The sequence below is a fragment of the Geotrypetes seraphini genome, chromosome 3, assembly GCF_902459505.1.
Source record: "Geotrypetes seraphini chromosome 3, aGeoSer1.1, whole genome shotgun sequence".
Taxonomy (NCBI): Eukaryota; Metazoa; Chordata; class Amphibia; order Gymnophiona; family Dermophiidae; genus Geotrypetes; species Geotrypetes seraphini.
Window position 1 is genome coordinate 311,181,278 of NC_047086.1, and position 24,651 is coordinate 311,205,928.

Here is a 24,651-nt window from a genome sequence, read left to right on the forward strand (position 1 = left end):
AAACCTCCTCAGGCAAACCGATCAGGCACAAGTTATCGCGCCTCGAGCGGTTTTCCAAATCTTCAAGTTTGTCCTCCTTGCGCCGAAGTTGTGCTTTCAAAGATGAGAGATCCACTGCAGAAGCAGAGTGGGCCTCCTCCACGTGGGCAACACGGGTCTCTGGCTCCCCGGTGCGGCGAATTGGTATCAGACAGCAGAGATTCCATTGTAGTCAGCTGGGCAGAAAGCTGGTCGAAACGGGCATCCAGAGCCCGCACCACCGAGGCGGACAACGCCTCAATGTGAGCTGCCGACAAAGGGAGCGTGGAGCCCTCCTCAGCTGCCGCCATCTTGGATTCCGATCGCGGCTCGATTTGGTGCTCATTGCAGAACCGGGAGATTGGAGGAAGTGCTCCATAATCCACCCGATCCGAAATGGTGGAGGGAAAAGCTGGATTCAAGGGCAGGTAGGGTGCGGAGGGACCCGGGGCTCCGGAGCTCGAGCAGTGCACGTCCTGCTCGGCTCAGCACATCACGTGACTCAAGAATTGATTTTATAATTTTATTTGTAAATCACTGAGATTTGGCTGTGCCACAGCTTGGCAATACATCAAGTCTGGAATAAAGATAAAGATGGCACCCAACATTAGGCGCAATTTCTGCACCAAAGCATTCCGACGGATCCAAGGCCCCAAAACAGGGCAGAAACTGCAGATCTGCGCCAAAAACACATTTACACGCTTATTTATAGAATAGTACTTGAAAGTTTCCATGCAAATCTGTAAAGGAGGGTATAATGGCAACAGTTAAATTTCAATCAAGCAAAATCAGAGGGAGATAGGTGGGTTTTTTTGTTGGTTTTTTTGCTGTTTTTATTACTACAAGTATGTTTAGTTTGATAAGGCTGTAATTTGTCATTTTTTTTTATTTGGATGTTTTATAGTACTCCGCATAGAATTGTAGGATACGTGGAATATAAATTAAAAAAAAAATAAATAAATGATGGGAGGGACATGGGCGGGTCAAAAGTGGCCCATTAAAATTTCATATTGCTGGAGATACGATTATTTTGTCACTGTTTTTTTTTATAGTTGTACCATCACATTTTTGGGGGTTGGCGATTTTCGTATTTTTGTCTGTCTTATTGTTTTATTGTGTGTGGCTCTTTTGGAAACTGCCTAGTTGTAGGCAGTGTATACATTTTAGAAATAAATAAGTACAATGTGCACAGTATTATAGAATAGCGTAGACCAGTGCCCAGCTTGCGCACTGGGATTTACACCTGGTTTAAGTTGCTGTACCTCATTGTGCCCAAAGTTGAGCACGAATCCTGGTGCTATATACTATTCTATAAAGAGCATCCCTGAACATTACATTACATTACATTAGAGATTTCTATTCCGCCTGTGTGCCTTGCGGTTCTAAGCGGATTACAAAATTGGGTGAAAACTGGACATTTCCAGGGAGTTTACATATCAGGTATAAAACATATATATAACAATTTTTACATAACAATAGCAATACATACAAATTAGGAAGATTATTACATAATGTTGAGGGACGGAATATTCTGGTTACAGATGGAGGTTGTTTACATAGTGATAAGGGAAGCAATATTCTGATCCCGGGTGGAGGTCCTTTATAGAATACCATTTGGCACTGAATTTTCAGTGCCATTTACTGAATCCAACCCTATGTGCCTAAAAACTTACTTCTTTGCAACTTTTTTAAAATGAGCTCATATTTGCATGCTACAAGTCAATTAAGTGTACCTCACCAAGTATAATACAAATAATACCGTGATTTCAAAAGTGTTAAGTAATTATTTTCTTGAAAGTAATTCTACATTAAGGGGCCCTCTTACTAAAGCTTAGCGTACTATATGATAAGAAGCCCATAGGCAAGAAATGGGCTTCTCAGCATTTAGCCTTCATTTTTCTCCGTTTCTAAAAAGGCCCCTATGTTATTTTAGCATATTACAGTAAAACCTTGGTTTGCAAGCATAATTTGTCCTGAAAACATGCTTATAATCCAAAACACTCGTATATCAAAGCAAATTTCCCCATAAGAAATAATGGAAACACCACAACCAACAATCATTACACTTCTGCAGTGTCAGAGAGACAGAGAGAGAGGAGAACCATTGACTCAGTTGTGATGATGCGATGTGTGTATACTGTATGTACTTGTATTGCAAGACCTTGCTTATATATCAAGTTAAAATTTAATAAAATGTTTTGCTTGTCTTGCAAAACACTTGCAAACCAAGTTACTTGCAATCCAAGGTTTTACTATACTTGTTTTAAACAATTAGAGAACATAGGGAAGCCGTTTGAACATCGATTGCCATATAGAAATCAGCCACAAGAATCGGCCCACAATGACCCACACGGTCTTAATGGCCATTTTTAGTGCATCTAGATCTTAGTGCAATCAACCTACTATATCCCTATGGGCTGCATAGCACTTAATACATGCTAATTTGTTAGCGTACGCTAAATCCATTAGCATAGTATAATAAAATTTGACTGGCTAGATTCAGAGAATATTCAACTACCTGTTTAGGTTCAAGCTGAATGTGCTCCTAAAGATAACTGCCTAACGTTAGTCATTATCTTACTTGCTCAACGGATGTATTTAAATCTCTCATAAGCACAATCATTGAAGCTATTCAGAAAATAATACTGCTGCCAGGATCAGGTTGGGAAAACACTACAACAGAAGGTAGGAAACAAGAGCTTTGCAGATATCTGGGGGAATCTGCAGGTGGCTGAGGGCTGTCCCCAGCTCTATTTAGTTATTTTTATGCTTCTGTTGGTCCTAATCCAAGACACTGAAGAACAAATTACATACAATCCTTTCCCCAATAAGCTCAGTGTTGGTAATCACAACACAAACTCCAGGGTCACGACACAGTTAGATCTGAAAGCGTTAGGCTGCATCACAGATTGAGCGTTAAAGGAGTTACAGTAGAAAATGAATGAATCAAAACAAAAGCAGTAGTTTTGGCCTGCAGATCACAATTAAGAGCAAACCAACAGACTTAAATACATATGCATCCAAAGTGGTGTTAGCTGTTGCTCAGAGGAAGCTGTTTTGCAATTTGGTTTGTTCCTGAAAATGAATGAATGCTATCTTACCAGTGGTTGTTCCATCTTGTCCCATGAGGCATTTCATCACCCTAATGATCTGCTGTGCCACAGGTGGGGACATGGATGTGCCATAAACAGCACTGTGCGAGTGAGTTCGTAAATAGTCCACAAGTTCCTTAAAAGAAATGGAGACAAACTTGCTAATTGAATCAACTCTGTGTTTTCTAGAGTATGAACACTCACTTCTTAACATAAGAAAGCAAAGGTGGCAATTTTAAAAGACATTTAACTGCTCAAAACAAATGTTTACATATAGGAATGGTTTCAGCTAAAATTAAAATTCACTAACAAAAATATGAGGGTAATTTCAGATTTACAGGTTCTAAAGAATAAGCTGAAAGGACAGCTAGAAGTGGTTCATTGTGATTTTTTTCAAGCTAGACCCTTTCAATTCTGGATTAATGAAACCACCTATCATGATCTCAGAGAAATGTTTTGAGACTTTAGGCATATTGAGTGTTCCTTGGACTGCAGGTACTTAGCAAGCTATAAATTCAGGTAACAGTACATGGGTTTATCCAGAAGGGAATTGTTGACATCTGTGTATGACATATTTATATCATGCATATATGCTTGAGTAACTGTTAAAACGATCTCCACTATAGCTCGTTTTGTCTAATTGTCTGTATCTTGCTTGTCTAATTACTGTGAATATTGCCTTGCAACCCGTTCTAAGCTCTTTGGGGAGGACGGGATAGAAATTGAATTAAATAATTAATTTGTGCAATCCCCAGTCATGGTACATGGGCTTGTTCTGCCAATGGGGCTTGTGTGTATCTGAGAAGCTGAAAGTTATGCCGTTTGTAGTTTCATTACCAGCAGGGTCTCCTAAGGCAGACAGGTTTTAGCAGAGATGTCAGACTAACAATATACCACTCATCTGGGCAGCAGCAGATTGGAAGGGAAGTGTTGGAGGCAGAGGATCATGTTTAATGCAACAATGGTGACAACATCAAATTTATACTGTACAGAAGGCCTGGTAATCTACTTCTGTATTCTATCACGAAAACCTGATGATGTTTTTCAAGTTGCTAAGACTTGAACATGAGTTGATGGCACCTAACAGCAATTTGTGTGATAACCATCAATATAAACACTCATCATCACAGACTCAATCTCAGATTCTATAAAAGGTGTACACATTTCTGTGGACAAAATTGTGTGCCATTCTGGGATACATGCATAACAAATTGGTTAACAAGCCAACCAGCGCCAATAACTCAGTGCTAACAATCAATTATTAGCATTGACAACAATTTGGATTTGCACATGCATCTTGCTAAGCAATGATTTACATAGATCTGCTTACAAATCATTGCACGCAACTATTACTAATAATTTCTACAGCGCTGTCAAATGTATGCAATGTTGTAAATTAAACAATTCAAAAGTGGGCGTGGAAGCAGGAAGAGGGGCATTTTGTACTGAAGGACTGGAGGCATTAAAAGAGCTTCTTGGAGAGCTGAAGTTTACAGCAGTTTCATCTCTCTGCCCACACACTGATGTCATCAACTTGGGCCAGTTCCTGGTTTGAAAAGCCAGCAGCTCCCTGTGGCACGGCTACATGGCATGCCCCTTGTGAGCCCTGTGGAGCCTTGGTGAGAAGGAGACTTTGAGACCTTTTTAATTCTTGTGGCAGTATTTGGATATGGGGAAACGTAAGGCTAAAACTAAACATCTAGTTGAAAATACCCCTGCCAGTCTGGGTTCTATTGAGAAGTATTTGATGCCTTTCAGTAAAAATCTCCACTCTCCCCCTCCTCATAGGTAATGATTCTGGTGCCTCATTAAAATTCAGAAGAGATGCTTCCCATCTAATCTCCCATTAGGGGATTAATCTCAAGGCTTTTTCCTGGTTGGAGGAACTTTGGCAGCAGCTGCTGCCATCTTCTCCCTTCTACTGTGACTATTATTAAACTGCTTGACTTTCCTAAGGAAGTTCCAGCCTTTGATGCTGACCTCTGCAAGTCCCATTGTTAGATGTATGAAAGATGTTCAAAAGGACTGAAGCAATAGATCAGGGACCAGTGCAGCAGTTATGTGAATTTTCTCAGCAAGTCATCTCTAAAGTAGATTATATGGAAAATAAAATTTGTTCCCTGGATGTTCTTGTAAAGGTTAAATTTCACGTTAGAATATTGCAGCAGATGGGCACTTCCACTATTAAGGATAACCTCTACTTGCTTAAGCAATTTGAGATAATAATAATAATAACTTTATTTTGTATACCGTCATACCCAGAGAGTTCTAGGCGGTTCACAACAATTAATTAAGATTACAAACGAAGATAACATTGGAATTAACAATTTTTGGAATGTACATGTCATTCAAGTTGACAGGAATTAACAATTTTTGGAGTGTATACTATATACAAGAGTGTAAAATAGGAGTATACAAGAGTGTACAATAGGAATATACAAGAGTGTACAATAGGAGGGTAAATTTTTTTTTTTATTATTTACAGGGAAAAAATACCGGTCAGGGAAGTTAATTGGTTTGGAGATGATAGAAGATCATATTGGATCTTCCAACTTCAGATTTTTAAGCTTTCCATTATTATCTGCAGAAATTTTACTGAGGAAATATTTGAAAGAATTAACTAATGCTGATTCTATTGTAATTACTAGATGATATAAAAAAGGGACTAGGACAGGGCTGGCTCAAGGGATTGTGGCATCTTAAGCTAACTTTTGCATTGGCACTTCCCCCTGTAATCTGATCTCTCTCCTCCCCCAACCCCAATCTCTGATCTGGTATCTTCCCTTCTTCTCCTCCTGCTGGACCAGGTGAGGCACTAGCTCTGTGCACTAAGGATAAAGAGTGACAAAATCAGTTTGGCATCTATCCATCTAAAATTTGAAGGTAGATCAGACTGGGATTTTGGTACCCTTTATCACCAGCACCACAGGTCAGTGCCTCACCTGGTCTAAAGGTTGAGCCAGTCCTGGACCAGTACTTAAGATGATATGGGGCTCATAATCGAAAGAGAAAAATGTCCAAAAACCGGCCTCGGTTGGCACTTGGATGAACATTTCTCAAAAAGTCCAAGCGCCGAAAATAAAAACGGGTTTTGGACGTATTTCTAAACGACCTAGGCCTTCAAGTGCCACTCAATGTCCAACGCTAAATGGGGCGTTTTGGGAGGCATGTCTACGGCGGGAGTTGGGCGGGACGTGGGCTGGCTTAGACTTAGTCGTACAGCATGTACAGTGGTGCCTCACACAACGAACTTAATTGGTTCCAGGAGCAAGTTTGTTATGCGAAACGTTCGTTATGTGAAACGCGTTTTCCCATAAGAATACATGTAAAAAAAAATAATTCGTTCTGCAGCATAAAATATGCTAAGATGACATAAAAAAAGATAAATTTTTGGTTATTATTTTTATTTAGATACATCTAAAAACATAATTGTTTTTTAAAACAACACACATTTTTTAAATTTAAAGACAGACTAAGTAGAGTCTAATTTTACAGTGAGAGAGGGCAGAGTCTCAGCGGCAAAAACTGGGACTTAACTGTTCATTTTTTTTTTTTTCTACCGTGTTTCCCCGATGATAAGGCAGGGCCATCAAATAAGACAGCCCCCCCTTTTTAGAAAAAAATGTAAAATAAGGCACCCCCCCGCAAATAAGCCACCCACCGATACCTGCGCTTACCCGAATCGGGTAGTACGGTGGGTGACTCCGTGTGGTCCCTGGCACCCCCGACACGATCGGGGCAAGAGGGAGCTCAAGCCCTCTTGCCCCCCCGACTCCCCGACACGATCGGGGCAAGAGGGAGCCCAAGCCCTCTTGCCCCCCCGACTCCCCGACACGATCGGGGCAAGAGGGAGCTCAAGCCCTCTTGCCCCCCCGACTCCCCGACACGATCGGGGCAAGAGGGAGCCCAAGCCCTCTTGCCCCCCCGACTCCTCGACACGATCGGGGCAAGAGGGAGCTCAAGCCCTCTTGCCCCCCCGACTCCCCGACACGATTGGGGCAAGAGGGAGCCCAAGCCCTCTTGCCCCCCCGACTCCCCGACACGATCGGGGCAAGAGGGAGCCCAAGCCCTCTCGCCCCGCCGATTCCCCAACTCCCCGACAATATCGGGCCAGGAGGGAGCCCAAGTCCTCCTGGCCACGGCGACCCCCTAACCCCACCCTGCACTACATTACGGGCAGGAGGGATCCCAGGCCCTCCTGCCCTCGACGCAAACCCCCCCTCTCCCCAACGACCGCCCCCCCCAAGAACCTCCGACCGCCCCCCCAGCCGACCCGCGACCCCCCTGGCCGACCCCCACGACACCCCCAACCCCCTTCCCCGTACCTTTCTGTAGTTGGCCGGACAGACGGGAGCCAAACCCGCCTGTCCGGCAGGCAGCCAACGACGGAATGAGGCCGGATTGGCCCATCCGTCCCAAAGCTCCGCCTACTGGTGGGGCCTAAGGCGCCTGGGCCAATCAGAATAGGCCCGGGAGCCTTAGGTCCCTCCTGGGGGCAGGGCCTGAGGCACATGGTCGGGTTGGGCCCATGTGCCTCAGGCCCCGCCCCCAGGAGGGACCTAAGGCTCCCGGGCCTATTCTGATTGGCCCAGGCGCCTTAGGCCCCACCAGTAGGCGGAGCTTTGGGACGGATGGGCCAATCCGGCCTCATTCTGTCGTTGGCTGCCTGCCGGACAGGCGGGTTTGGCTCCCGTCTGTCCGGCCAACTACAGAAAGGTACGGGGAAGGGGGTTGGGGGTGTCGTGGGGGTCGGCCAGGGGGGTCGCGGGTCGGCTGGGGGGCGGTCGGAGGTTCTTGGGGGGGCGGTCGTTGGGGGGAGGGGGGGTTTGCGTCGAGGGCAGGAGGGCCTGGGATCCCTCCTGCCCGTAATGTAGTGCAGGGTGGGGTTAGGGGGTCGCCGTGGCCAGGAGGACTTGGGCTCCCTCCTGGCCCGATCGTGTCGGGGAGTCGGGGGGGCAAGAGGGCTTGGGCTCCCTCTTGCCCCGATCGTGTCGGGGAGTCGGGGGGGGGCAAGAGGGCTTGAGCTCCCTCTTGCCCCGATCGTGTCGGGGAGTCGGGGGGGCAAGAGGGCTTGAGCTCCCTCTTGCCCCGATCGTGTCGGGGAGTCGGGGGGGCAAGAGGGCTTGGGCTCCCTCTTGCCCCGATCGTGTCGGGGAGTCGGGGGGGGCAAGAGGGAGCCAGGCGGAGAGAGGGCAGTTAAGCGCAGTGCCTGCGCGGAAGGATGCAGCTCGGGCGACTTCGTTGTGTGAAATGAAGTTCGTTGTACGAATCAAGACATAAAGTTCGTTGTGCGCAGCGTTCGCTGTGCGAGGCGTCCGTTATGCGAGGCACCACTGTATAACCGAAAGTTATATAGCCCAGGATCGACGGAACTTGGACGTCGTGACAGACCATGTAAAACATGGTCTAAGTCACACAAACCCACCTAAACTCACCAGATAAGCACTTCAAACATATAACACAGACCCCCACACATTACCCCAGTGATCACCAACTCCCCCCCACCCCCATAAAAATTTTATTCACAACTTTAAATTGCAGCCTCCAGATCAGGGGTGCCCACACTTTATGGGCTTGCGAGCTATTTTATAATGACTAAGTCAAAATGATCTACCAACAATAAAATTAAAAAAACAAACAAACACAAAGCACACTGAAAGGCAGAGAAAATGTTAATTATTCATATTCCGGGTTTTTTCAAAGAGGTCACGGCAGATGACTCTATGCAATATCACCTCAGTAACAAAAAACAAAAATAGACAAATACACCCCCTCCCTTTTTACTAAACCACAATAGTAGGTTTTAGCACAGGGAGTTACGCTGAATGCCTCGCGCTGCTCTCAATGCTCATAGGCTCCTTGCGCTAAAAAACGCTATTGCGGTTTAGTAAAAGGGAGCCATAGTGCAAAATATAGACAGCAGATAAAAATTCTCAAAACAGACACATTTTGATCACTAAATTGAAAATAAAATCATTTTTCCTACCTTTGCTGTTTGGTGATTTCATGAGTCTCTGGTTGCACTTTCTTCTTCTGACTGTGCATCCAATCTTTCTTCCTTTCTTTCAGCCTCCTGTATGTTTCCTCTCCTCCAGACCTCATTCTCTCCCCCAACTTTTTCTTTCTGTCTCCCTGTTCCCCCTTCTTTCTGTCTCCCTGTCTGCCCCCTTTCTTTCTTTCTCCTTGCCCTCCCCCAAGCCACTCAGTTTGCTGCCACCGCCATCGGGGAACAGCCCCCAAGCCACCGCCATCCCAAACTTTCCCTGCAGAAGCGTCGCGCTGACCAGCATTCCGCTCCCTGACGTCAATTCTGACGTAGGAGAGGAAGTTCTGGGAAAACAAGGCATTTCTCCTCATTCCATCCAGCCTGAGCCCCATCTCTCCTTGATCCAGCATTTCCCTTCTGTGTCTGTCAGAATTACCATTCCACCTATTTTCCAGCATCACCCTTCTTTGTGTCCATCTCACCACTTTTTCAGAATCTTCATTTGTCTCTGTCCTTGTCTTTACCCCATGTTCACCATTTGCCCTTTCAATGTCTTTATCTCCCCCCCACTTTTTCAGCATTACTTCTATGTCTCTATTTCACCTCCTCTTCATGTCCCTTCTGTATCTCTATCCTTATTCAGTAGGTCCTGCTTGCCCTTTCTCTTCTTTGTGTCACTATCTCTATTTTCAGCTTTCCCCCCTTTTCCTTTGTTACTGCACGCTGTAGCCAGAATCTTTCCACCCTCCCTCCACTCCAGCCCAGCCCAGTATGAAATATTTCCTTTTGTTTTCCTCCCCTCTCTCTTTCTCTCTCTCTTCTCCTCCCTCACCCACAAGTCCTGCATCTGGCCCTCTCCCGTCTACCTGTACCTGGCAACACCCCCCTGCTCCACGGCTCTCTTCAGCAACTCGTCAGCAGCGGTGATCAAGACAAGCTGCCGACATCGAGGCCTTCCCTCTACGAGTCCCGCCTTTGTGGAAAAAGGAAGTTGAAACAAGCGGGACTTGCAGAGGGTAGGCCCCGACGTCAGAAGCTTGTGTCGATCGCTGCTGCTGAGTTGCCGAAGAGAGCCGCGGAGCAGGGGGTGTGGCCGGAAGCAGGTAGAAGAGAGAGGGAGATAGGAAGGCTGTAGAAGCTCCGGAGCATGACACCGACCCCGGCCAGGATGATTTCTTTTTCAGGCTGCTGCTGCCGCTGCCACGCTCCCCCCCCCCCCCCGAAATGACAAAAAGAGCCTAATGCCTGGCGTCGGCGTCTTTGACGTTGGGGAGAGGAAGGCTGATAGGCCCGGTAGATCAGGACGGCAACACGAGTCTATCACGGAGCCCGGGATGGGCTCTGCGATCGACTCACGTTGCCTTCCTGAGCTACCGGTCGATCGCGATCGACGTGTTGGGCACTCCTGCTCCAGACCATCATCATCTGGCCGCCTGGCATAGGAAAGCCTAGTCGTCCAGCCCAGAGGAAGCTTAAGTCATCTTGGGGGTGGGTTAGGGACCCATAGAGAAGAGGACCCATGCCCATAAGCCCCTGTAATCACTGCATTGATACTTAAACATGTGCACTCCCCTATACACCTACAAAACCTTTTTTACTGGCATATAAGTGGCTCCTGAAGCCATAAGGGCTATTGGGGTAGTAGATAAGTGGGGATTCTGGAGGTGGTTTGGTAGGCTCATCATGACCTATAAGGGAGCTGTAGGGAGAAGCTATGGCACCCTTTTTGTGAAGTTCATAGCAGTGCCCTGTAAGGTACCCCACTATTTAGAAACATAGAAACATAGAAGATGACGGCAGAAAAGGGCTACAGCCCATCAAGACATAGTTTAGCGTCATCGGCGAATAGTGTTATTTTACCTTGAAGCCCTTGAGTCAGATCCCCTATGAATATGTTGAAAAGGAGTGGACCCAGGACCGAGCCCTGCGGCACTCCACTGGTCACCTCTGATGTTTTAGAGAGGGTGGCATGTCTGGGTGTTCAATCCATCACTTTGCAGAACCCTCCCATGTCCAACAGGGCTTGTTCTAGGTGCTTTGGACTTGGACGGAAAGTTGGATGGAAATGTGGTATAAAGATGGACGATTTAGTGGCTTGGACGATCAGATCGGCAGGACGTATAATTAGACGATTTTCGAAAGTAAAAAAAAGTTGGACGTCTCTTTCGAAAATGTGTCTTAGGCTCTTTTTAACTTTGGACGACTTGCGAGATGGACGTAAACGGACTTAGACGTCCCTTTCGATTATGCCCCTCCACCTGTTCATATTTTCCCAACCCTATTGTTTTACCTGCAATATTTATCTTTCATATTACGATTGTATTTCTGCCCTCCTTCCCTTGTGTTGAGTAGTTTGTTTATTTTGTCCTTGTAAATGGTCAATGTGATCGTATGTTTTATATTGTACCCATTTTACTTTTTGTACATTGCTTAGGAATTTGAAAAGTGATTAAATCAATTTTTAATAAAACTTGAAACACAAAAGTACCATAGGTTTCTATGGTACAATGTGTATCTAACTGCTTTGAAAATGAGTCTCTAGAAGTCTTATCTAGAGAAAATATTTTGGATAATTTTAAAGCATTCATAGAAACCACTCAGGATGAGGTATCACAGCATTCTACTCTCTTGATCTCTTTTTCCTCAGAAGTAGATAAAGCAATGGTCTTTACTAATTTTTAAGTGAGAGCCGTTTTGGTTCCAAAAGGGCTGAAGGAGAGCTGACAAAAACCTTCCTACTTGGGCCATGACACCAACACTTCAGAACATTCATTCCTACCAGAACCCCTGGCCTTGGTCACACATGCAGAACACAGATAAACCCTGTGCAAATACAGGACCACAAACTAAAGTACTAATATAAATAAACAAAACCCTAAGGTGCCAGACTCTGCATGCAGTACCACACCGAGAAATAATAACAAATGCATTTCTTCTTGAACAGTGTAAAATGTAGACAGCAGATGTAAATTCTCAAAACTGACCTATTTCAATCACTAAATCGAAACATTTTTCTACCTTTGTTATCCTGGTGATTTTGCTTTTCTTATCATCTTTTTCCAGTCTCTGGATGCACTTCCTTCTGTCTGTACTCTTAACTCTTGTTTCTAGGGTCTTCTTATCTATGTGCTGTTTTTTTTTCTCCTTCTTTACTTTCTACCCTACATCCATCTTAGGCATTAACTTTTAACATTCAACTTTCTTCTCAAATCTATCTACTTTCCCAGGTTTTCCTTTCCCATCTATCCATGTGCACTCTCTCTCTCTCTGCCCTTTCTATCCTCTTCATCCATATGTACTTTCTCCTCCCTTTTTCTTCTCTCCTATTCCCATCTATCCATAAGAACATAAGAAGTTGCCTCCACTGGGTCAGACCGAGGTCCATCTCGCCCAGCGGTCCGCTCCCGCGGAGCCCATCAGGTCTGCGACCTGTGAAGTGGTTTCTGACCACTTCTATAACCTACCTCAAATTCTATCTGTACCCCTCTATCCCTTTATCCTCCAGGAACCTATCCAAACCCTTCTTGAATCCCTGTACAGAGTTCTGGCCTATCACTTCCTCCGGAAGCGCATTCCATGTGTCTACCACCCTCTGCGTAAAAAAGAATTTTCTAGCATTTGTTCTAAACCTGTCCCCTTTCAATTTCTCCGAGTGACCCCTAGTGCTTGTGGCTCCTCTCAGTTTGAAGAATCTGTCCTTATTTACTCTCTCTATGCCCTTAAGGATTTTGAAGGTTTCTATCATGTCCCCTCTAAGTCTCCTCTTCTCCAGGGAGAACAGCCCCAGCATTTTTAACCTGTCAGCGTATGGAAAATTTTCCATACCTTTTATCAGCTTAGTCGCCCTCCTCTGCACTCCCTCGAGTGCCGCCATGTCCTTCTTGAGGTACGGCGACCAGTATTGAACACAGTACTCCAGGTGCGGGCGCACCATTGCGCGATACAGCGGCATGATGACTTCCTTCGTCCTGGTTGTGATACCCTTTTTGATGATGCCCAGCATTCTGGAAAGATTAGGTTCTTACCTTGGTAATCTTCTTTCTGGTAGACATACACTTTATTCCTGAACCTTTGGGTAGTCAATCTATTTCTGTGAGAATTTTTGTAGAGAGCCTTATTAGCATATTTTTGCTCTGCCTCCCATCTGTCTGGCCTGTCCTTTAATTCCTCAGTTCATACCAAAGCAGATAGTTAGCCCTAGAAAGGAAACAGAATAGGGAGGGGTATGGGGACCTTCCCCGAGAAAACATGTCATATCATTAATATCAATACACTCCTTGCCCATATTCACTTTCACTGGACTGGGAGGGGGGGGGGCTGTCTGTTTCTTCGTTTGCTCGGATGGTTGCTGGTGTGTGAGTGTGTGGGTCGGTATGCCTGGGGTATGAATGGGGTATGGATTTGTGGTGTGTGTGAGTTGGCTGAATTTTGGGGGTTCTTTTATTCCTGTGTTTCTCTTGGGGGTTATGTTCATTACAAAAAGTTGAATTGTACTGCTCAGCTTGCATGCGCTTTGTGCTTCTTTCTTATGCGGACTGAGCCGGGGTGGCTTTTGATTTGATTTGCCCTACTCGGGGCCTCGTGGGGTTTGTTTCCCCCTCCTTTGGGGGGGTGCTCCCCTGTTTGCTATGATGTTTTGCTCCTTCCTTGCCCTATCTGCATTGTATTGTTTCCCTTGGCTGTTCAGTGTTTTTCTGTTCAATAAAAATTATTCCAAACAAAAAAAATATCAATACACTCAAACAGGAGATTCTATCTCTCCACAGTAGAACAAAAGAAGACAGAAAAGGAGACCTGAGGTGCTCAATGTCTTCATTAACAATTAAAACCTGACACGTATGTGTTTTAGCCACAAGACCTGCCTCAGGGGTCTGATTCACAATGTGGAACACTGTATCACACCTGACTTCTTATAATCAAATTGTACAAACCAATAGTCAGATTAAACAAAATAGATGATCATTCATTGGAGTTTAACCGCTTAGTAGAGTGATTATAAAAAGTCAGTTGTGACACAGTGTTCCACATTGTGAATCGGACCCCTGAGGCAGGCTGCATAGCCAAAACACGTATGTGTCGGGTCTTAAATGTGAATAAAGACATTGAGCACCCCAGGTTGCCTTTTCTGTCTTCTTTTGTATCATTAATATCAAGCAGATAAAACAAACTTAAACATCTGCAATACATAACAAGGTGAAAGCAAAACAAGTCACCTACCAGAGTGCAACTTGCACCAAGTGTGGGAGATTCATCATATATCCCCCTAGATTCTTAAAAGTGGCATCCTCTAGCCTTGTCAATGCTGGATAACGGAAAGAAACAAGGTGTCTGGATTCCTTGGCACACTTGAAGCAGTAAGCAGGCAAATGAATACCTGACAGGGCGGGCTTTAGGAATCTGTATGTCTACTAGAAAGAAGATTACTGAGGTAAGAACCTAATCTTTCCTTCTCATATAACATACACATTATTCCTAAACCTAGAGTGGGACAGATGAGCCTGCTGACAGTATGGATGACCTGAATGCAGAGCCCATTTTGGTTACTACATCACCCTGTAAAACTTTGTGACCATATGGAGAGATGACCATGCAGAGGGGACACTGCCGAAGATTCTGCCCATGAAGAAGCCACACTTCTAGTAGAGAGTGCCTTCATTGATATAGACGGTCGCTTTCCACTTCCGATAAAGGCTGAAGAAATGACCACACGGATCCATCTTGAGATGTTGTGTATAAAGGTAGTAAATTGAAAACGCTCAATCAAATATGAAGGGGCGAGGCCATTCAACACACTAAACATAATACAAGCAACCAATGCAGTTTAAAATGAATCTGTCATAGCATCATTTTTCTTCAGGGAATAAATCAGACAGCACATTCTGTGCTGTTTGCAACAGTTTTAAAATTTGTTGAAAGTGGCCTAAATTCACCAAATTATAATAATCAAAAATGGTCAACACTGGAGGGGTGCTAGCAAGCACTGCAGAACATGGCAGCCTAGAAACTGTGCTCCGGGGGAAGCATTTTAAAAGTCTCAAGATTGCCGATAATAACGGTTGCTAGTTAAAGTTTTCAGTGCCCTTAGCTGACTAACCATAATGGCAATGAATAAACCAGGTAAGTGAAGGAGTGTAGAGCCAGTATCAATGCAAAAATTGACTTCTAGTAAACCAGAGGAAGAGGCCTGTATACCATGCGTGAATTTCTGGAAGGTACAAAGCAAGACATGAAGGATATTAAAACAGAAATAATGACCACTAAAATTGAATTATCTGTCTTCAGCACTCTTATGGATGCTGCAGAGCAAAAGATTGCTGTCGCAGATGAAAACATTAAAACTCTGCAAAAACAAATGAAGAAATTTATAATACTAAAGCAGGAACTTGAGGATTCCAACAACAGGTTACATAGGAATAACATTAGGATACTCGGCATTGCCGAAGGGCGAGAGGCTGCGATACTGTATCTTTTTTTAAATCAATTTGACCTAAGCTTCTTAGTATTGAATTTAAATATGATCTGGAAATCGATAGAGCGCTTTTATAGAAAGTGTATGTCCAAGCAAAATACCCGAGGCCTATAGTGGCACGATTATTGTGCTATTCTCAAGTAGCTGAAATTATGCAGCAAGATCGAGTTAAATCATCATTGAAGTTGTAGCCACACTGGAGCCCTAGGCCGGAGCTCAGCAGTGCCTTCAGTGGCCACCAACAAAAAGTACACCAGCATGTGACTCAGACTGGAGTCACCCTGCAGGATTTTAAGGAACTCAAATAAATCACCCACACAGTTGTTTGAATGGCAAATAAAGAAAATTTACTTTGCAAAATAAAGTCAGAATGGCAAACAATTAAAATGGCTCCGAGTTCCTTGTAGTACATAAATGTTCAAACCAAAAACAAAATGAAGGCAGAGGTAAAAACCCTGCCAACATTCAGGATTTCTCTCACAATAATCCAGTTCTGCCTGTGATATATTCTCTCACAGGGCTGTTTATATCCCAAACTTGTTTCTCCCCAAGTCTGCTCCACAGCAGAGCTCAGGTAAATGTAGTCCACAGTATCCAAAACAGTGTCTGCAGAATATCCTTTTTCACTCCAAAATCCTTAGTAAAAATACCAAACATAAAGCCTTCAGCCTAAAATATATCTGGGCTGGGACAAGAGGAGTGCAATAAGTTTGCCTTTCCACAAGCACAAAACAGCTTTCAAAAATCCCTCCCGGATGTAAGCAAACTTCTCCCCCCATCTCACTCTCACTCAAACTGCACAGTTCAGCAAGTACTTGCAAAATGACTGGGAGCAGTAAAAAGAACCCAGCCACAAAAATAGGAACAAACACTCGCAGTCTCTACTCAGTCTGAGCTGATCACCACTCCCGCATACATCGGTTCTGGAATCACACATAGCTCCTCAGCAGGCAACTCTCCTTGTAATTCCATGGGAGTTTCTTCATCAGCTCCTAGTAATTCTGGAGGGGTTCCAGCTTCCTCCACCTCCATGGGTGCACAGCCATTACTCCTGATTGAGCCAGGGAGGTCCTTGGGGGAGAGAGCCCTCAGCTCCCTCCCTATCCTGCCTAACAGTTTGTTGAGGACTGCTGGCCTTTCTAGGGGAGTGACATGCCCTGCTCTACCTGAGTCAGCAGGGATCTTTTCTTCTCTTTGGCTCCCCCGGTGGTGGCCTAGATAATAGGACCTTGTTTGCTTTCAGGTCCGGCTTCTCTCTTGCTCCCCTGGTGGACAACAGGTAAACCACAGGGACTTTGGCAGGCACGGAGCCTGACTGGTCACAAAGTTCAAAGGAAACATGATTTTGATGGTACCTGATTTAAGTAAGAAAACAGCAAAGTGAAGAAAGCAGCTACTTGATTATAGGCCCAAGTTAAAGCAAATAGGTGCACAGTATGGAATGATTTAACCTGCAAAATAAAGAATTACCTATAACAATACTACAAGATCTTTTTCCAATCCCTTGAATTTGGTGGATTATCTGGAAAAAGTGTCACCCAGGCATATAGACAAAACTTGTGAAAAGACTCATGGAGATTCTGTTTATGCTCATCTGATCTTCTGATGATTTTGTCAGCAAAAACAGTCAATACAATACATCCAATGGTTTGGTTTTCCTGGCTGCATCTGCAGATCGTCTATCCCGGATCAGGTTGTAGTAACATGTTTTATGTTATTGTTAGCATATGTGCTGTCCATCCAGTCATACTAGTCTTATTTTTCTCTCAGCTATTGATAAGTATGAATGATCAATACTATGTGCGTGTAGAGGGGGTCACGTGATGCAGCCGGCCTGAGAAGTCGCAGTAGAGAAGAGCTCCGCTCCCACCCCCGCCAAATCAGCAATATTTTACTATTTACCTACCCTTTCTGACTTCCTCCATACCTCCGACAGTGATAGGGGGTTGTCTGGGTTTGTTCGGCGGCGTTTGAGTGGAGTTGCAGTGCTGGGCATGCCAATCCGAACGTCCAAACCGGCCCGAGAAAAACTCCAGTCACCCAATGTTAAGATAGCTGCGGAGCCCGCATATTTCACGATCCAGACAGGTGACTAGATCCAAGAGATTACCCGCTCTGTTTTGGCGGCGCTGGCGGACCGCCTTAACAAACTCCAATCAGCTGTGAAAGAGGTGAACGAAAAATTTGATTCCCAGAATCGCTGGATTCTGGAAGTGGAGCAGCGTGTTTATACCACTGAGGACTCGTGTGCTGCACTAGAGACACAGGTGTTGGAATTAAAACGGTAGAACGCTGAGATGCAGGACCAGATGGAGGAGGTCGAGAACTGGAGTTGGTGTAACAACCTGCACTAGGTCGGCCTGCCTGAGACAGTTAAGGATGCAGACTTATATGAGGTTTTCAGCAACTGGCTACCAGGCAAACTTGGCCTGTCTGGTTCGGGCCACCATTTTGAGTGTAAGCGAGTCCACCGCATTGGCATCAAGGCTCCGGATGGCAATCGGGTGCGCACTGCTATTGCCCGCTTCAGTAATTGGAGAGATAAAGAGCTTCTACTGAAGGCTTTCCGCCAGTCCGGAGCGTTGGAATACAAAGGATCTAAAGTGTTCCTTTTCAATGATTACTCAGTGTGGGTGGTGGCTCCGTTAAAATTGGTGTCACCCTTTTGCACCGCTCTCCACAACAAAGGAGTTCAGTTCACTCTGGCCTACCCTGCGCGCCTTCGAGTCTGGAAGAATGGCAGGTCTGTGCTCCTTAACACAGTGGAAGAGGCGCCTGCCTATCTGGACCAGTTACCAGCCTGAGGCACTCTTTCCTACCCTGAATCTGAGAGGCCTCTGATGACGCCAGTGTTTGGCCTTCTGAGCGTGTTTGGAGTCCATCAGGGTGCTTGGATTTGTAGGTCTGCGGCTGGCCTTGGGAGTTCTCGGGGCTAGTCTCACTGCTCTCTGGCTCATCACGGTCAAGTTCACCTGTTGGGAGTTCTTCATTGTTAGGGGCCCTGTTTTGTTCAGGCCGGACCTGGTGCAGCTGGAGGCGCCCTCGCGGTCACAGGTGGTTCAGCTCTGAGGGCTTGCATAACACCTTGCCTGTACTTTGGACCTGAGGACTCAGGATCTTTTCCTCTGCGCTGAGGCTGAGAGACTTCTTCTGGGGACCCTGGGCCTGCTGTATCGTCCTGTATTCGCCTGTCTAGTGGAGCATCTGCTTTGGCAGGCCAACTCTCGTTAGACTTCTGCTGGGCCTGTTTGTATCTGCAGAGGCCTGCTGATCTGGGACTCTTTCCCTAATCAGACCCTGCTCTGCTGAGTTGGGGTTTTCCTGCTTGTTATCACTATTTTCCACCTTGTGGGGATCTGTGTTTGGGGTGTTTGATTGTTTTTCTACTTGCTTTGCTTTGGAGGGAGGTGGAATGGAGGGAAGGAGGAGAGGGGGTGTCCTCTGGGCAGGCTGTGGGGGAGGATTTGGGGATGTGTGCGGAGTACACATGGAAGGCTAGGGGTGCGAGGTGGGGATTGGGGTGGGCGGGAAGAGGGTTCTTCAGGGTATGGCTGGGGGTTTGTTTGGATGTATGTATGTGGTACTTGGAGTGCAAGTGGGGGGGGGGGGGGATTTTAGGTGTACACAGAGTTGGTTGGCTTCTCCTGAAAAGCCACGGGGTTCAGCTAGGAGGCCATGGAGTGGCTGGAGTTAGTACTTTTCAGTCTGACTTTTTCAGGGGTGAATATGGCTAAGCTCAAGGTGACCATGTTTAACGTGAATGGTATTAAATCGCCCGTCAAGAGGTCTAGAATTTTGTCCAGTCTTCGCAAAGTAGGCACTGATATTGCATATCTACAAGAAACACATCTCTCTCGGCTGGAACATGCCAAACTTAAATGCAGCTGAGTGGGGGAGGTGTTCTTCTCAGCTTTTGAGGGCCGCCAGAGGGGGGTTGCAATCCTCCTACATAAGAATCTTCCTTTCCTTCCATCTTCATAAACAAATTCATGATAAAGAGGGCTGTTTTGTCATGGTTCTGGGAGAGCTGTGGGGCCTTAAGCTGATGCTGTGTAACTTGTATGCTCCCAATGTTTACTATTATAAATTTTTCTCCTCGGTACTGGCCCATATCTCTCAGCACACAGACTATCATCTGGTTTTGGGTGGGGACATAAATATCACTGCAAATCCGGGGGTGGACTGTAAGCTGCCCAGGGTGCGCACGAGGGATCATGACAATCGGGGAGGGGGGGGGGGGGGCTTTCTTGCCCAGCATTTGGACATTTTAAAAACAAAGACAAACAGGAACAAAAGAGAAAAGGGCAAGAACTACAATAATCAAGTAGAGAGAAAAACATATAGGGAAGAAAACAAAAGGAACGGTGGCTAAAAATAAAATAAAGCTATGTAGCCCTGAAAAGGACCTTTAGGTCTCAAATTCGTCAAGAAAAAGAAATGAGCTAGGAATGGGCATCGACATGGCAGATGAGGTTCAACATGGATAAGTGTAAAATGATGCATGTCGGTAACAAAAATCTCATGCACGAATACAGGATGTCCAGGGCGGTACTTGGAAAGGCCTCCCAGAAAAGGGACTTGGGAGTTCTGATCGACAAGTCGATGAAGCCGTCCACGCAATGTGCGGCGGCGGCATAAAGGGCAAACAGAATGCTAGGAATGATAAAGAAGTGGATCACGAACAGATCAGAGAAGGTTATCATGCCGCTGTACCGAGCCATGGTGCGCCCTCACCTGAAGTACTGCGTACAACACTGGTCGCTGTACATGAAGAAGGACACGGTACTACTCGAAAGGGTCCAGAGAAGAGCGACTAAGATGGTTAAGGGGTTGGAGGAGCTGCCGTACAGCGAAAGATTAGAGAAACTGGGCCTCTTCTCTCTCTAACAGAGAAGATTAAGAGGGGACATGATTGAAACATTCAAGATACTGAAGGGGATAGACTTAGTAGATAAGGACAGGTTGTTCACCCTCTCCAAGGTAGGGAGAACGAGAGGGCACTCTCTAAAGTTGAAAGGGGATAGATTCCATATAAATGAAAGGAAGTTCTTCTTCACCCAGAGAGTGGTAGAAAGTTGGAACGCTCTTCCAGAGGATGTTATAGGGGAAAACACCCTCCATAGATTCAAGACAAAGTTAGACAAGTTCCTGCTGAACAAGAACGGGCGCTGGTAGGGCTAGTCTCGGTTAGGGTGCTGGTCTTTGACCAGAGGGCCGCTGCGTGAGCGGACTGCTGGGCATGATGGACCACTGGTCTGACCCAGCAGCAGCAATTCTTATGTTATTTTTTAACTTCGTCTTAAAATTATTAAGAATTGATTCTTCCCGTAAATGGGTCAGAATATTATTCCAAAGAGATGGAGCGCTAACAGAGGTGGTAGAGGAAATGAATACCTCAGAAGTGCCTATGGAATTACTGAAGTCAGCAGAGAACATGAAAGAGTGAACCTGTTTCTCTTTGAGAGTCTTTTTTTAAGTGAATTCTGAAAGAGTATTTCATGATAGTGAGCTACGTGTTAATGCTCACTTGAGAGCTTGGGCCCTGAACTGTGGTTTGGAACAGACAAGTACATTCTGTGAAGAGGAAAATTTGGTCTGTGTGTGTTTGTTTAGACACTGACATTGTTTTCTTTTTGCCTTTTTTCTTTTTTCCTGGTTACTGGGATTGTTGTAAAGCAATGCTGAACACAAAAAGGAAAACTGATTACCAGCCAAGGGTGATCTATGGATGTTTTTAGAGACTTACAACTGGGAGTGGCATGTTTTTTGTTTTTGAATGAAATTGTGTGGTTTTTTTAAATTTTTCATTTTTACCTGCTGGATTGAACTTTGAAAAACTGCCACAGTTTTGGTGAAACAGTAGGGAAAGAGCACCTGGCTGTTTGATCTCAAAAGGGTGTGTCTGTTTAAGCGGAGGACTTTTGCTACCTTTAGCAAAGATTTACCAAGTTCCACAGTTTCCTTGGCTGAGGGCTCTATGGGGTTCAAGGCCACCTGCAGTGCAGGCTGCAGGCATTACAGTTGCTGAAGAATATCAGGTGTAGGAGTAAGCAAACAGCTTAGCAATTCTGCACTTCCAGTACCCCCAACCCTGAGAAGTATGAAACGCGTCGGAGAGGACTGGTTGTAAGAGCAAGAAATCCTTGGAATATACACTAGCATTTCAGGCTGCTTTCTATGTCAAGGAATTTAGGCCACTGTTGTGCAGTGCTTGCTCTTACAAGCACTTTAGAACTCAATTGAAAACTCATCTTTTTTCAAAATATTTAGCAAACTAATTTAAATCAACCTTAGGTTATGTTATTTTTAATCTTTTGTTCACCGCACTGAACTTACAGTTGTGCGGTTTATAAGTATGATGTTATGTTATATAAAGCTAAGTCTTTTCACTTTGATTTAAAGGATTTAAGCAACACAGTACAGCCAAAATAAGTAGCACAATGATATAATATTAAAATAAAGCTATATATTTATTAAAAAAAGAAATACACCAAAAAAATAGGGAACCAGTAAAGAGTGCTGCCACACTGTTCTTTTTGACTAGGTGGTGTTCTGAGGATTCCCAGTGTGACATGAGTATAACAGTACATACCGTACAGCATTAATGTGCATGTATTTCCCTCTAATATGTCTAGTTGGGAAACCTCTACTCAAACTTTGCCATGATTCTCATAGCACCTTGGTTCCTTCTCTTCCTACAACTCAGCGAACAGGAACCCATCACACTTCAAATCTTTCCAACACTGCTGATATAGAATGAGGGTTTTCGCCTTCATCCCAATCTATGTTCATTAGCACTCATAGCATAGTATCTCTCTCCCACCAAGTAGATGCTTTTGCACTATCTGCACTAGTGTCAGTCACCATTGAAGCATCTAGAAAACCATCCACACAGCGCTGCTATCATTTCAAGTGGGCTTGCTTTAAAGTCTGGTGTAAACTCAACTCAATAGATCCGATCACTTGTCCTCTTCCATCAGTTCTGGACTATCTCCTATACCTTTCCAATTCTGGTCTCAAGACTACTTCAATCCAAGTTCATCTCAATGCAATTAATGCTTTTCATTGTCTATTAGACAAAAAAACACTATCTGTACATCCCTTGGTTTCCAGATTAATAAAAGGCCTTTATCATACCAAGCCACTTCTCAAGCCTTATTATTATACTTTCCACACTGAAGAAGCCTCCCTTTGAAGCACTCTCATCTTCATCTCTCAAACATCTCTTGGAAAATGATCTTCCTTTAGCTATTATGTCTGCATACCGGGTTAGTGATCTTCAAGAACTTGTTTCAGATCCACCCTATATAACATTCTACCATGCCAAGGTAGCTCTTTGCACACATCCAAAGTTCCTCCCAAAGGTCATTTTGGAGTTTTATCTGAACCAGTCCATAATTTTACCTTTCTTCTTTCCAAGATCACATTCTCATCCTGGTCATGCACCACTACACACATTGGACTGTAAATGCGCTCTTGCTTACTACTTGGATCAAACCAAATATCATAGAACTACCACTGAACTGTTCCTATCATTTGATTCTAACAAATTTGCAACTCCGCTCACCAAGAGAACTATCTCCACATGGCTGGCAGACTGTATCTCCTTTGCCTATGCTTGGGCTGGGCTGACACTTGAAGGCCTTGTCACTGTTTAAAGTTCAAGCAATGGTGACTTCAGTAGCCCATTTATGTTCCACTCCTATTGAAGATATCTGTAAAGCAGTCACTACTGTTTGGAGAATCATTCCAGATGGGATAATCAGTTCAACCAGCTATCTTTTCATTTCACCAGGCTCATGATAGTTGTCCATAACCCTCTTCTCAGAGGCATGATCCTGGCAGCTTGGGAGTTCCACATGCAGTGGCATACCTAGCATATGTGACACCCGGGGCCCATCATTTTTTGACACCCCCCCAACTGTATGAAAACATGAATTTTAGTAACAATCCACACGTCACACATGAGTGAGTACCTAGGAAAAGGCAACATCTTACATACTGCAATGAGCAGTACAACATCAATACACCCACTGTAAAACTAAATAAGCCAGACTAGTACATATCAATCCTGCAGTCAATCCTAACAAAAAACCATGTCTTTTGAACACACAGAACACAGAAAATATCTTCGCCTAGTATGCAATATGTAATTACAAACTAACCCCTCCGTCTTTTACAAAACTGTAGTGTGGATTTTAGCTACGGAGGTAACAGCTCTGACGCTCATAGAATTCTGAGCATGAGAGCTGCTACCAACACGGTTGGCGCTAAAAAACGCTCCACAGTTTTGTAAAAGGGGGGATAAAATAGAAATACATAGACAAAGGTTAAACTGAACCAGCAAGAAGCTGGACTCTGCATACAATGCTCCACAGAAACAGTGACAAGTCTCCTAAAGCAATAAATAAATAGAACATTTTTTTCTACCTTTGTCTTCTGTGGTTTCTGCTTTCCTCATCTTCTTGTAACTCTCTTCCTTTCATCCACTGTCTGCCGTCTCTCTTCTCCTATATGGCATCTTCTCTCCTTCTATGCCCCCTTCCATCTCTCCTTTCACCCCCACTGGTCTGGCATATCTCTCCTCTCCTTCCCTCTCCCACACCTCTCTTCTGCAATCCCTTTCCCTTTTTCCCTCATTTTCCTTTTCAATTTATTTTCTGCATCTATCTAGATTACGTTCTTACTACCCTCTCATCAATGTCCTTTTTTACTGCCTACCTAAAGCTTGCCACCTCTTTCCCTCACCTCTCCAGTGTTTCCCTAACTCAATCCTTTTCTCCCCATCATGTGCCCTCCTTTTATTTATCCCCTCCTTCCATCATGTACCCTCTTTCTCCAACCCTTCCATCTAGTACCTTCTCCTCTCTCTGTCCACTTCCATCCAGCGTCTGCTACTCTCTTTCTCTCCTCCCATTTCCTTCATGCATTTTCTCCCCTATCTCTCCCATCTGCACTTCCATCCAGCATAGGCTCCCCACTACCATCCAATGTCTGCCCTTTCTCTCTTCATCCACCTCTCTTCAATCAGCATCTGCCCCCTTTCTTTCCCTCCAATATCCTTCCCCCTTATGTCTCTCCCCTTT

At 44.8% G+C, this 24,651-nt stretch overlaps 1 protein-coding gene across 2 annotated transcripts in view; it reads right to left on the reverse strand.

The window, feature by feature from the left end:
* LOC117358112 (serine palmitoyltransferase 3-like) overlaps positions 1-24,651 on the reverse strand; it is a 277,511-nt gene that overhangs the window by 54,200 nt on the left and 198,660 nt on the right. For both annotated transcript variants that reach the window (XR_004538942.1, XM_033939641.1), the window contains exon 9: positions 3,120-3,246. Coding sequence is in view for 1 of the 2 variants with exons in the window: in XM_033939641.1 (XP_033795532.1) it covers positions 3,120-3,246 (127 nt within the window). In the remaining variant the exon portion in view is untranslated. The remainder of the gene's footprint in view (positions 1-3,119; positions 3,247-24,651) is intronic.